We start from the raw sequence: 12166 nt of genomic DNA, 5'->3' as shown, positions 1-12166 counted from the left end.
GGAATATAAGATCCAGAACCTTTATTTTAAAGTTTTGGGACCCGTTCATCCCTAATTTTGAAAGGTTAGATTATTCCCGACTTTTGGCCGAAATTCATGACTTTTTCACGACTTTTCCCGACCTTTCAAAATCCCCGACTTTTTCCCGAATTTCCCGGAATTCCCGACTGGTAGACACCCTGAACTATCCACCACTGTGAGGTAGTGTTGCACTGACCGCGCTGCAGCATGGTTTTTCTAGTGGGGCCTTGGAATAGCACACCTAGCCTATATTTGTTTTCCTTCCACCATGACTTTGTACAGTGTTTTATAATTTGCTAGTATACTGTGGATGACTTGTTATAAACACATGTTACAAGTTTTTTGTTTACTTTTAGCAAATTTCCCTTATAGGGAATAAGCTATTGCCGTAGGTCTCATGGTAAGACCTGGACCCAGGACCGATTTACTTTCTTGTTTACTAGGGTTTTGACGTTCCTAGAGGCCAAAAAGACCATCCGTTCAAATTCATATATATATATATATATATATATATATATATATACACACACACACACACAAGTCCGTTAGCACGATAACTCAAGCAAAAATTATTAAATTTAGATGAAAAAAACCTACATGTATTCAAACGAAGATCGGACTATGGGAACAGGGGTTTATGGCGGTTTTTATGGGGTAAAAATGGGGTTTTCCTACTTTTCACCCTAAAAACATAAAATTTTACAATATTTTCCAAACCATTTTGTAGAGCTCATAAAAACAAATAATTAAGTAGCTGAAGTTGTTGCATGCCGAACGGTTAAAATTCCAAAAAAGTGTAAATTTTAAATTGCCATGTTATTCTTATGGAGGGTAAAGAAACTGTTATAACTTGCTTGTATATGGACATATTTTTAATGACATGTCGAAAATTTGTTTCAATAAAAAAAACACCTTTTATTGTCTTCCCTGTAGCAGCAAACCTAAGTACTCATTATAATTAATGAATATTTAAATAGGAAATAAATCTGATAATTTTAAGGGAATAATTTTATGGATTTCCAGCCAAGTAGAACAAAATTTGCTTAGTCTGCAGGTTTGCTGTGGTGGGGGTAGGTATTTTCTTGTTATTTTGTTCAACCAACATAGTTACTTAGCAACCCATAAGCTCAATGTTAAATTTTTAAGTTTTCAAATGAGTTGTGTAGAGAAATACAAATTATTCTGAGGTAGTGGCTGTCGTCAATCATGTTACTAAGGCTATAAGTCCCTAATTCCAAAATGTAGTCAAAATCCTTCCGCTGGATTTTGAGATAAATATTACAGACACAGAAAGACAAACGGACTATGCCAAATTTTGACAAACAGAGATGTTGATGCCATTCTGTATTTACCTTATAAATCATGAATATGGCATTTCTAATTCTAAATCTAACTACAATAATTACAGTAATATACACGCACCTTCCACTGATCTTTAGGAGGCAGCTTGTTGAACTTCTGGTACTGCTGGATCTTGATTGGATCAATATCTTCCTCCAGTTCCCACGTGCTGTCCTCATACTGCAGGGATCTCCACTTGACCAGGTAGTGTTTGATGGTCTTCCCTGTGTTGGGGTCCGTGTGTTCCGCCATGTCCAGCACTCTGTCTACCTCCACGTAGTCCGGGTTGAACGGGTCTTCTTCCAACTATAAACAGGCAAAAATAGTCAAGAGATTAACTAGGCTGTAACTTAAGATTTTAATTTTACAATTGGCTAGTAGGATTGCTAGTTTGTTGTTTACCTGCATTCACATTTGTGTGAATAGGCCTATGCCAAAGGATAAAAGGATAAAAAGGATAAAGTAGTCGATACAATTAGAAACAATATCAAAACAACATCAATACTCCCAGTGCAGCGATAGGAAAACTGCTCACAGCCCAGGTGATTCAATGGTTGTGTAACATACTTATGTACACATGCATGAGCTGATTTTTCAATTGCGAAACAAACTGTAAATAGCAAAATATGCAATGAGTAACCACTAAGTTAACAACAAACCCAAACCTTGACAATATCCAACAACATTCAAAAGTAGAATGTGAATTTAATATTTTACAATATTAATTTTAAAATGCATAACGATTCATGAACTTATTGACCAAAAAAGTAGGCACAAGCTGGATTTTGTTTCTACACTTAACAGTGGGCAGTTGTTTCTAGAACTAACAACACATACTTACATTCTCAAAGATGTTAGCATGATGAGCCATCTTCTGTTTGAACCGCTTCAGTTTGGAAGCTATTCTCTTGTCTCCTTTGTACAACTCGTCCTCTGTCTTCCACTCACAATGGAGGTATGAGAAGTTGCGATACTTCACATAATACTCTTCCACTTCCACAAACTTGTTATCCGGATCGTTGGGATCCACTAGCTTCTCGTTCACATGGTCTTGATTTTGTTCAAGTGCAGCAGTCTGCTCAATTTCCTCTTTGTGGACGTTTTCTTTCTCTTCGCTTTTGTCACCTTCCACATTCAGAGTTTCTTCTGGTGGCTTTTCGCCTGAATTTGCCGCTTTTAACTTCTGTATATCCTTCAACTCCCTTTTGCCCTTGCGAACGGCAAGTATGTACTGCACCACCATTGAATCCTCATCGGTTGTATTCTGAGAAAGAAGAGCATTTTTAATTTGAACATTTCAAGAGAAAACGGTTACAGATTAAAGGAAAAGGATTAAAGTTATCATCGTGTTACTCAAGCTTGACAAAATAATGTTGAGGTAACTTTTTGATTGTAGGCTAATATTAGCAAATATTACAGCAAAAAATATGAGCAATTGTTAAAAAAAAAACTCTTTATCATTTTATCTTAGACTATTAGAATAAAACATGTTTCCGTCCGAATCAGAATCTGGTAGTTGGACAGATACTGTCTGGAGATGTTTTTTTTTAAATTGTCGTAACGAAATAATCAACCTTCTCATTTATGGATTTTGTAAACAATAGCAACTGAACATTCTAATATGCTATCTAAAAAAGTACACTTTTGATTTGTTTCAAACAACAATCTATTATATGAACATTTTTTTACAATAAACAATTTTAAACGTTTTAGCTATGAACATTGATTTAATGTCGACTTGTACTTACAATGTATACAAAGTTAGGCTTGACAGGAGCACCATCAGCAGTAGAGGGAGGGGAGTCTTGTCTAGAAATGTCCAGCTTGGGAGAAGACTTGCCTGACTCCTCATCAGACATGGCCAACATGATGTCATCTACATACTTTTTCCTCTGGGTGTTACGTGCTGACCTTCTCTTCTGCACCACAACAAACTTATTCAGTTACCATCTCACACTACAATTATCTTTTTATACAACATTGCAAAACATAAGGGGTAGGCAAGTATTCAAACTTTAATCTTTTGTTGAACCATAAATTCACTATTCGGCTTGGCTTGAGACTTAAAAAAAAAGTTGGATATGTTTTAGAGCTGAATAATAAACTACATTGTAGTTAGCAAAAAAGATAAAAATAAATCCTGTATCAACTTTTAGCTTCCATGGAATATTGAATCATTTTTTCTCACATAACCTATTACATGCTGTTGACTCGATATTTAAATCCGACATATTCAAGCAGTTGACTAAATCAACAAACTATGGCACTCTGTCGCTTTTACTGTGACTTGCTACGATTACATTTAAAAGAGCAACAGGAGTAAGAGATTCTATTAATACACAAAGCTCCACATGAAGATTGCATCTTACTAATATTATAAATCTGAAAGTTTGTGAGTTTGTGTGTGTATTTGTGTGTGTGTTGCTCAATCACGCATTAACTACTGGACGGATTGGGCTGAAATTTGGCATGATGATAGCTCACATTCCTGATTAACATTAAAGCATATTCTTATCTCAAAAATCCTTTCGGGCTCCGCCCCAGTGGCTCTGTAGTTCCCCATGTTAACCTTATGATTTTTCATATTTAAAAGGAATCAATGAATCTTAACAGGTGTTTCAATTAAACAAGTTGGTTCTGTTCTATGATGATCAATAGCATCAAAGTTACAAGAATTACCAACAGGGTGCAGCACTATTATTTTTTTTTATTTATTTATGACAACAGCTAATTTTCAACCAAAAGGTGAGTGAGCGTAGCGAACGAACTTCAACCTGGAGGCGAGTTAGCGTAGCGAACGAGCTAACCTGAAGGCAAGTGAGCGCAGCGAACGAGCTCCAACCTAAAGGTGAGTGGGCGTAGCGAACGAACTTCAACCAGGACGTGAATGAGCCATGCGAATACTTATGAAGTTAAACGGGGCAAAGCCCACGGGTACAGCTAGTATAGTATAAGTATAGATTATGCAAATCGGTTAGTTCATAGAAAATACACAGAACTTTGTATAATAATACTGACTTATTTAATACATATTCAAATAAATTTACCCACATAAAGTAAGTGCATTTTTATCTTTTTTAAATAAGAACACATTTTTGTAAAAACCAGAAATACACGTGTGGTTAAAATTTTGTTTCAAAAGCTCAAAGCTTCAAACTTGTTTGAAAATAGAAAATAATTTAAACCTGAACACTCTTAACTTATATGAATCTTCTAGCTAAGTGACGGTTTAAACTCACATTACTATCTTCCCCATCAGAAGCCATGATACCGCCATCGTCAGAATCATGAGCTGCAGCTTTGCTCTTCTTTCGTTTCAAGTTGGCATTTGTCCTGGAAGATGAGTTAACGTTTAAAATTTTTTGAATGAGTAATGGTTATCAAAACACTTATCTTTACATTTAAAAAGCGAATTAATAAATTATTCTTAATTGAAGTAAGTGATGATATTAGAATCATTATTTTCCTATCACTGTATGGAAATGATCACTTTGCTACACCTGTAAAAAAAAAAACAAATAAATTATTCCCATGTGATTCCAAACCATTCTTGCTAAATCAGCTGATTTCATTCTAATTTAGCGTTGGCGTTTCCAAAAAAGCACCAACATACAAGCAAATAATATACCCCTAACCTAAAAATCTTTAAATGGCATTTTATACAGGCTACAGCCAGAAAAAAATCTGTATGTTATAAGTTAATTATGGTGGTAGGAAGAATCTTGTGTGTATTACCATTGACAGTCAAAGGTATTACACACAGTCATTGCCGCCCTCTAAATGTTTGGCCGAAGCTTTAGTTCTCAAGCGGAATTGACGTATTTTGCGCTCTTAATAAAAAATGGCATTTTTTCCTCCTTTTTGTCTTTGGAAGAAATTAATATTTTGTTGGCAGAGGCACACTCTGTGGCTCATTCGACACCTTTTATAAGGCTACAGCTAGTCTATGTAGAACGTCAACTCACTTTGCATTTCGTGCAGGTCTGCCCTTTGACTTCTTCTCCTTCTTGGCTTTCCTCTGCGAAGGAGAAGCCTTGAGAGGCAGTGAACTGTCACTGTCCACATCCCCTGCATCTTCCTCCTTCACCGTAGCAGTGTCGTCCTCCTCCTCTTCAACATGTTCCGTCTCATTGTCTGTCTGTTCAGTGTGTTCTGTCTGCTCTTCATTCTCCTTCACTTCATCCACAACCTCCTCCTTTTCTTCCTTCTCCTCCTCTGGTTCTTCTAACGGCATCTCTTGTTCTTCTTCTTCGACCACACTCGGCTGTTCCTCTTCCTCTTCATCTTCTTCGTACTTCTTCTTCTTTGGAGATCTTCTGTGAAAACGAAAAGTGTGTGGAATTTAGTACACCTATAATAGTTTGATTGGCTAAGAATTTCACGTGAAGGCAAAAATTTAAAAAATCAAAACCCAAATCTCAAATCCTACAGGTGAAACTTTTTTAGTTACGGTACCTGGTGAAGGTTGCAAAAAATACAGGTAATGATAAAATATTGTTCATTATGAAATCAAAACTAAAAGAGATTGACTCCTGATCCAGATATAATAACTTGAATATGTGACTGATAAATTTCAAACCCAAAACAACATAGCTTTTATAAAAACATAATGTTAAAATTAATTAAACTCCTGACACCAACATAAACATGAATATTAGATTGATTATTAGATTAATTAGAACATTTAGTGGTCAATATTTCTTTGTGATTAAATAAATATCAAAATAAAATTAAATTGTATTCAGCAGTTTCAAAAATAAAAGTGCCAACATTTTGAATTTTGAAACTTTTGAATCTCGAAACTTGTCGATCGAATCTCAAAACCGGAACCCTCCTTAAGTTTTGATGGTTTTGAGATTTGAGATTCGGTTTAGACATGTCACTAAGGGGAATCATTCTTGAGGATGGCAATTATTAAGTTTATAATTATCAAGTTGCATTGATATTTACTAAGAAAGAACTCTTGGAACATTATTTTAAATCTTATTTTAAAGGGATGGGCATTTTTACAGTTCACGCCTTATATATTTTTGAAACAATTAAATATTTTTTAAATATTGCTGAGACTCAAGAATTACCTGTGCATAATTATAATACAAGGGGTAAAAATTATTTAGCTAAAGAAAAACCAAGACTGGAACTTTTTAAAAATAAACCTTCTTATATTGAAAACTATTTTTTTAGAAAACTTCCTAGTTCTAAAAAACGAAAAAGACAAATCTAAATTTATGAAAAAACTGAAGGCATTCTTACTTGACCTTGCACCTTACAAAATAGAAGATTATAGTAATTTAAATTTAAAATAATGTAGCCTATAGTATTTTGTTTAAATGTTTCTTATTGCTAATTTAGGTAGTAAGTAACAATAGACACTATTCATGTACGAAAATTTGTACTGTGTGAATAAAGACTCTTTGAATCTTGAATCTTGAATCTTATACTTTTGCGATTCTAAGCCCTTCTAGTAGGATGATACAAAAATAACACTAGCTTTACACACTGTAACTATACACGTAAAATAAATTTGGCTTCCATCATACCTCTTTCCTTTTTCACTAGCTTCATTAGCAGCCTTGGGCTCACGCTTCTTTCTAGGAGTTTTAGTTTTGGGAGTTTTTGGCGTCTTTATCTTTGGTTCTTTCGGAGGTTTAGGTTCCTTGGGTGTTTTTGGTTCTCTTGGCTTCCTTGGTTTCCTGAAAGAAATCATTTTTATGCTTAACACCTTTCCTTAAAAATTGATTTTTTTTTTTTAATAGAGTTTAGTTAGCTTAACCAAGAGTCCAGAAGAATAGTATCTTTACCTTTAAATTGCATCTAAATCAATCTAATTCAACAATGTTAGTATTTTATTTCACAAAACCGGTTGTTATTATTTAATAATTTAATAAATTTTAATAAAATTATTTAATTTTAGTCAGCACATTTAATTTTAACCAAATCAAAATGAAGAACTACTTAAAATAACTTTTTTACAATTAACTGCCCTTAGAAATTCAATAGGAACACATTTAAAGCAACATCTACAGCCTGACCGATTACAATTTTTAAGGTTTCTAGTGTTTAGTAAAAAAAATACCTTAAACTCAATATTAGCAACAAAAACATAGAATACTCATTAACAAGGAGAATTCAATAAAAACAAACTTCAAGTACGGTATATTAAATTGATTTTCAAGAATACAATTTTAAATTACCTTGGGGTTTTGCCTTTCTTCAGCCCATCACCATGCAGCGGAGGAGGGGGTTCTTCGTCTTCTGTAAAGTTGAAGACGCTGCTCTCATTATCGGGTGGCAGCACGTTGCAAGGTTCCAACACCGGAGGCCCTTGGTCACTGTCCAACTCCGGAGCTGGCAACTGCGGAGGAAACATATGACCTTCGCCCATGTTTACATTATCTTGTAGCTGAGGTGGGTATATCTCTGGGGGTTGGTCATTGTTCTTCTTCCGACTCTTCCTAGCTCGAGGAGTCCCTGAACCTTTACCTCTTCCTTTTCCTCTTCCTCCGCTCGGCATCTGGAAAACCAATCAAACTTTGTTAGGGGATTGATCGAGTTCACCAACTGAATGAAGAAAAACCCAAAAACAGTTTATACCGACGGTAAAAAAGACACCACCAAACTGACAAAAAGCATCTGTTGACGAAAAAATTAGAGGGCTGGACTTCTATTTTTATTTGTCAAATACAAGTGATGGAATTGAGTAGAGAATTAGTAGCCTAATAAATACTCGGGTAAATAAACTAATTACAATTGCATGTTCTAATTCATATTATAAAACAAAATAAATCCTAACTATTCTGCAAAAAAATATTGTTTTTAAAAATTATTCATTTAATTTTATTCTAACAAAAAGTTTATCTCTTACACAAAATAGTTATTTACAAAAATTGTAAAGATAATACAAAAATACACATTTGTCTAATGATCAAAACCATATATTCAAAAATAAACTGAACACGTGCAAAAAGAACTAGGGGGAAATAACCACAAATGTCACAGGGTTTGAGGTGTCTAGATCAAGCATTAAAACAAAAGAACTCAATTTGTCACACCAAAAGCTAGGGGAATTGAAATGAAAATAAGATGATTTTTTTCTGAAAAAGGGGGAATGGTTTAATGCTTTGCTGGGCCAAAGTCTTACATGAAGATATGCATCCAAAGGGCCCGCATTATATATTGGACTTTGAAGCAAACACATTGGTCCGCCCATACAATGGTCATTAGCTTCATGCTGTTGCAACATATTGATCCTCTCCTGAAGGTGGGTTATCTGCAATCAACACACAATTAACCAGCCTTTCCCTTACTTCCCCTTTACCTTCCTACAAGTATGCACTATACATCACCAATACATTTGAGAAGACTCTTAGATTTTAAAGGAATATCTTAAACACTTATAAAATAGTTTAACATGTGTTGTTTTTCAAAAATAAAATCCCCTGTCTTGCGTATAGACAACTTGTTGCTTAGGAAATATTTTGTAAATTTATATTTGCTCAGTTAGTATTGTTTCGACTTACCCTCATCTGAACTTCAGGAGTTGGAGGCATACAGTAGGTCTCTTGCAACTGCTGGTTCAATGCAGCCATTTCCTGTTGATGACTGATGGGTGACTGATACATCGGGGGCCTCTGTTCTTGTGGTGGTCCGATGTCAGGCATCATCCCAGGTTGTTCTTGACCCATCATGTCGTCTGGCTTACCCCCATACTGCATGTTGAAGTTAGTTGGCGGGGGATGAACCATATTTCCAGTGACAGGATCTAGAGTCGAATTAGAAGCCTGATTCTGCGGTATTATCGGCGACTTGTTCATGTCCATGGTAGGAGCCAACGTTTGTTGAACATCACTGGACAACGGCACTTGAGGAACATGGGGTGGTGAAGAAAACTTCTCCTGCACATGAGTAGGTGGAAGGGGTTGTATCTGGCTGGGAGTGAGAGGTTGTGTTTGTGGGGAAGGAGGAGGAACATTGCTGGGTTGTTGAGTCAGTGGTTGTTGTTGTTGGTTTGTAAACTCAGTGTTGCCGACATTAGTTTCATTACTTGGTGGTGGTTGATTTTGTATATTCATATCAGGCATTACAACATTCATGTTGCTCTGTGGCACTGACATGGGTAATGACTTGGGAGGATCCATCGCTCGGGACTCCTCTGCCGGCATGTACGGTGGCATGTTCTGCTCCATCAGTCCCATGCCCCCGTTGATGGGTGGTCGTTGTGGTTGAGGAGGCCAATGGGGTGGTGTGGCTTGCGGTCCCCTGTAAGGAGGATAGTCAGTAGAAGTCCCACTGACTGGCGGCATCACCATTTGTTCTAACTGCTGAAGTGTGCTTTGTTGGGGGTAGGACGAGGCAGGTGTGGTGTTTGTTTTTGGAGTCAAAGCTGTCGCAGGCCTAGGTGACAGTGTAGTCTGTTGAGAGTGAGGGTGTGGAGAGAGAGTGGTGGGTTTGGCTGGGGACATGACAGGCCTGGGGGACATCTGAGGTCTGGGAGACATCTGTGGTCGTGGAGACATCTGAGGTGACAGTTGAGGGTACGGCGCCGGGGCTGCAGGAGGAGGCCTGTATTGAGGCTGAGGACTGCCCTGGTTCAGATTCTGAGGAGCCGTCGGAGCAGGAGCTGCCTTCTGAGGGGTAGGACCCAGCCCAGGAGGACCCTGGGGATATTGGTTGGATCCGCTGACTTCAATTCCGATCGGTCTTGTCATTTGTTGCTGTGGGAACCCGGGGTGACTCATCTGGCCCGGCATCCCTTGCATATGATTGTACGGAGCACCAGCTTGATTACTAGCCATGTCCACTTGGTTGGGATATTGTAAATGATGAGGAGGCATTCTCGGGGTCTGTTGATGTACATTGTAACCGGGATATCCCGTATTGCCCGGATATACCATATTCTGCTGTTGCGGATAACAAGGTTGTTGCCTTTGGTAATTGTTATTTGCCGCCATTCCCTGATGAGAGCTCATCATGGGGTTCATCATAGCTTGTTGGCTACCACCGAACTGAGGTCCCATTTTCTGTTGACTGAGCGGGTTTTCTTGTTGATACATGTGTTGTTGCCTGTAAGCATTGGGTGGTGCCATTTGTCCGTAGTGCCTCATCGGGCCGGGCCCAGGATAGGCGTGACCACTGTTCCAACCTTGTAGTCCTGAGTTGTCAGTCATCCCTTGACTCTGGTCCATGCTGTATATGTTGTCTGTGGGAGCCCCATAAGGTGCATACTGGCCTCCCGTAGGACCCGTGGGTGCTGATGTTCTTCTCATGTCATGTTGCTGAGGCAGCATGGCTCTGCCGTAGCTGCTGCTCGTGTTGGTCGGGACCATCGCCCTCGGTGTGCTGTCGTATCCTCTGTGGTTCTGATGGAACATAGAGGGGTCCGAAGTGAAGTCTCCGCCAAACGATGCCAGCTTCTGTAACGGGCTCTCTTGATGCATCTCCGGCTGGTGCATCTGGTACGGCTGATGTGGGTACTGTGCCGTACTGTTTGCGGGGTTGTCCCTTTGCTGTGACGGGGGCTCAAAGTTGTCAGATCCCAGGTCAGGAAGGCTGTCCAACATGCTCCCTCCCACATCTTCTCCGAATAAGTCGTATGAATCCATTATGCTAAACTACGCTAGACTGTCGAGCTCGAGCGCTCTCAACTTTGAACGCGACATTGCAGTCACGTTACAGTTTAGCGGCTTGTTTCTGAAACAAAACAAGTAAAATGTTAGTGGAAATTATCAACATAATAAATCCAAGCAAAAGCTTAGCATAAACATTGTTTTAATTGACTACTTATACTCTATTTCACGGTCACTGTGTTGTGCAGGTCTTACGGGAGATTGTTATGAGATTACAATTTACTGGAAACATGTTCACGATCATACTGAGTGTTTCAACCATCCTAGCCATCATCATGAGGGTGCAAAATTTGCTTTTGTTATAGCTTAATAATATTATTTAGACATTGGTACTGTATTTTGAATGATTGAATAGTTTTTTTTGAATTTTGTATGGAAGTAAAAAAAGCCTAAGAAAAAAATAGGAAAAATATAATAGTTTTTAACAATAAAATGCAAAGAAATCATTCTCAGTAGACGCTGCTGCCATCTAACGGATTTATTTGGATCTAGACATCAACCTAGCCTAGGCTTATAGAGAAAGTTGTTTTCTGGGACATGGAGCGGTTATGTATATCTATTAGGGGGTCTATAATAATACGGGGAACAGTTTCGTAATACTAGGCCAATGGGTTATATGTATGGTTGTTGTTTGATTCAAATTAATTCTGACAAATAATGTTAGATTTACACGGCTAGAAGTGTTACTTTTGTCAAATATTGGTAGGCTACAAACCTAGGGGCTGAAACACGGAAATTATGTTAAAAATGATTGTAGGCCTAATTTTATCCTGAATTTCAAAAATTTTAAATAAGTTGTCTTAGGACACAATTTTGTTTTCTGATGGTACCCAACAATAACTTGTTATGCTGCAATTTTTTGCTATTAATAAGTTTTTTTTCAGTAGATTTGTAACTTTTTAGGAAATCTCCTTGCAGAGCCAAATAGGACTGCCCGCACTGCACCCAACTAATCTCTCTGCTTCAAGTGACAGTGACAACATAGGCCTACTGGTGGCGACATTAGGAACTATTGAGCTGATTGCCAAATTGCCTCGCCCCCAAACAGCCTTAAGAAAAAACAGTGAGATAACCACAACTTTACTGTGATTACTTAAGATGACCACGATAGTGTGATAGCGCATTAAAGCGTGGTGACAATCGATGCTTAAGTTTTATTCCAAAACCTTCACTTCAGG

At 37.7% G+C, this 12166-nt stretch overlaps 1 protein-coding gene across 1 annotated transcript in view; it reads right to left on the bottom strand.

The window, feature by feature from the left end:
* The window catches only part of LOC129001452 (chromodomain-helicase-DNA-binding protein 7-like), a 77684-nt gene that overhangs the window by 47606 nt on the left and 17912 nt on the right, over positions 1 to 12166 (bottom strand). The window contains exons 2-10 of the mRNA XM_054428741.1: positions 8883 to 11052; positions 8504 to 8632; positions 7557 to 7876; positions 6903 to 7055; positions 5328 to 5678; positions 4602 to 4695; positions 3111 to 3281; positions 2204 to 2626; positions 1444 to 1668 (exon numbers count right to left, since the gene is read on the bottom strand). Coding sequence (XP_054284716.1) covers positions 1444 to 1668; positions 2204 to 2626; positions 3111 to 3281; positions 4602 to 4695; positions 5328 to 5678; positions 6903 to 7055; positions 7557 to 7876; positions 8504 to 8632; positions 8883 to 10964 — 3948 coding nt within the window. The 5' untranslated portion in view covers positions 10965 to 11052. The remainder of the gene's footprint in view (positions 1 to 1443; positions 1669 to 2203; positions 2627 to 3110; positions 3282 to 4601; positions 4696 to 5327; positions 5679 to 6902; positions 7056 to 7556; positions 7877 to 8503; positions 8633 to 8882; positions 11053 to 12166) is intronic.

Source organism: Macrosteles quadrilineatus, unplaced genomic scaffold (assembly GCF_028750875.1).
Source record: "Macrosteles quadrilineatus isolate MER2022 unplaced genomic scaffold, UCM_ALF_1.0 Scaffold_8__2_contigs__length_117827958, whole genome shotgun sequence".
Classification (NCBI taxonomy): Eukaryota; Metazoa; Arthropoda; class Insecta; order Hemiptera; family Cicadellidae; genus Macrosteles; species Macrosteles quadrilineatus.
The sequence above is the reverse complement of the archived record's forward strand: the minus strand, read 5'-3'. Positions and strand labels throughout refer to the sequence as shown.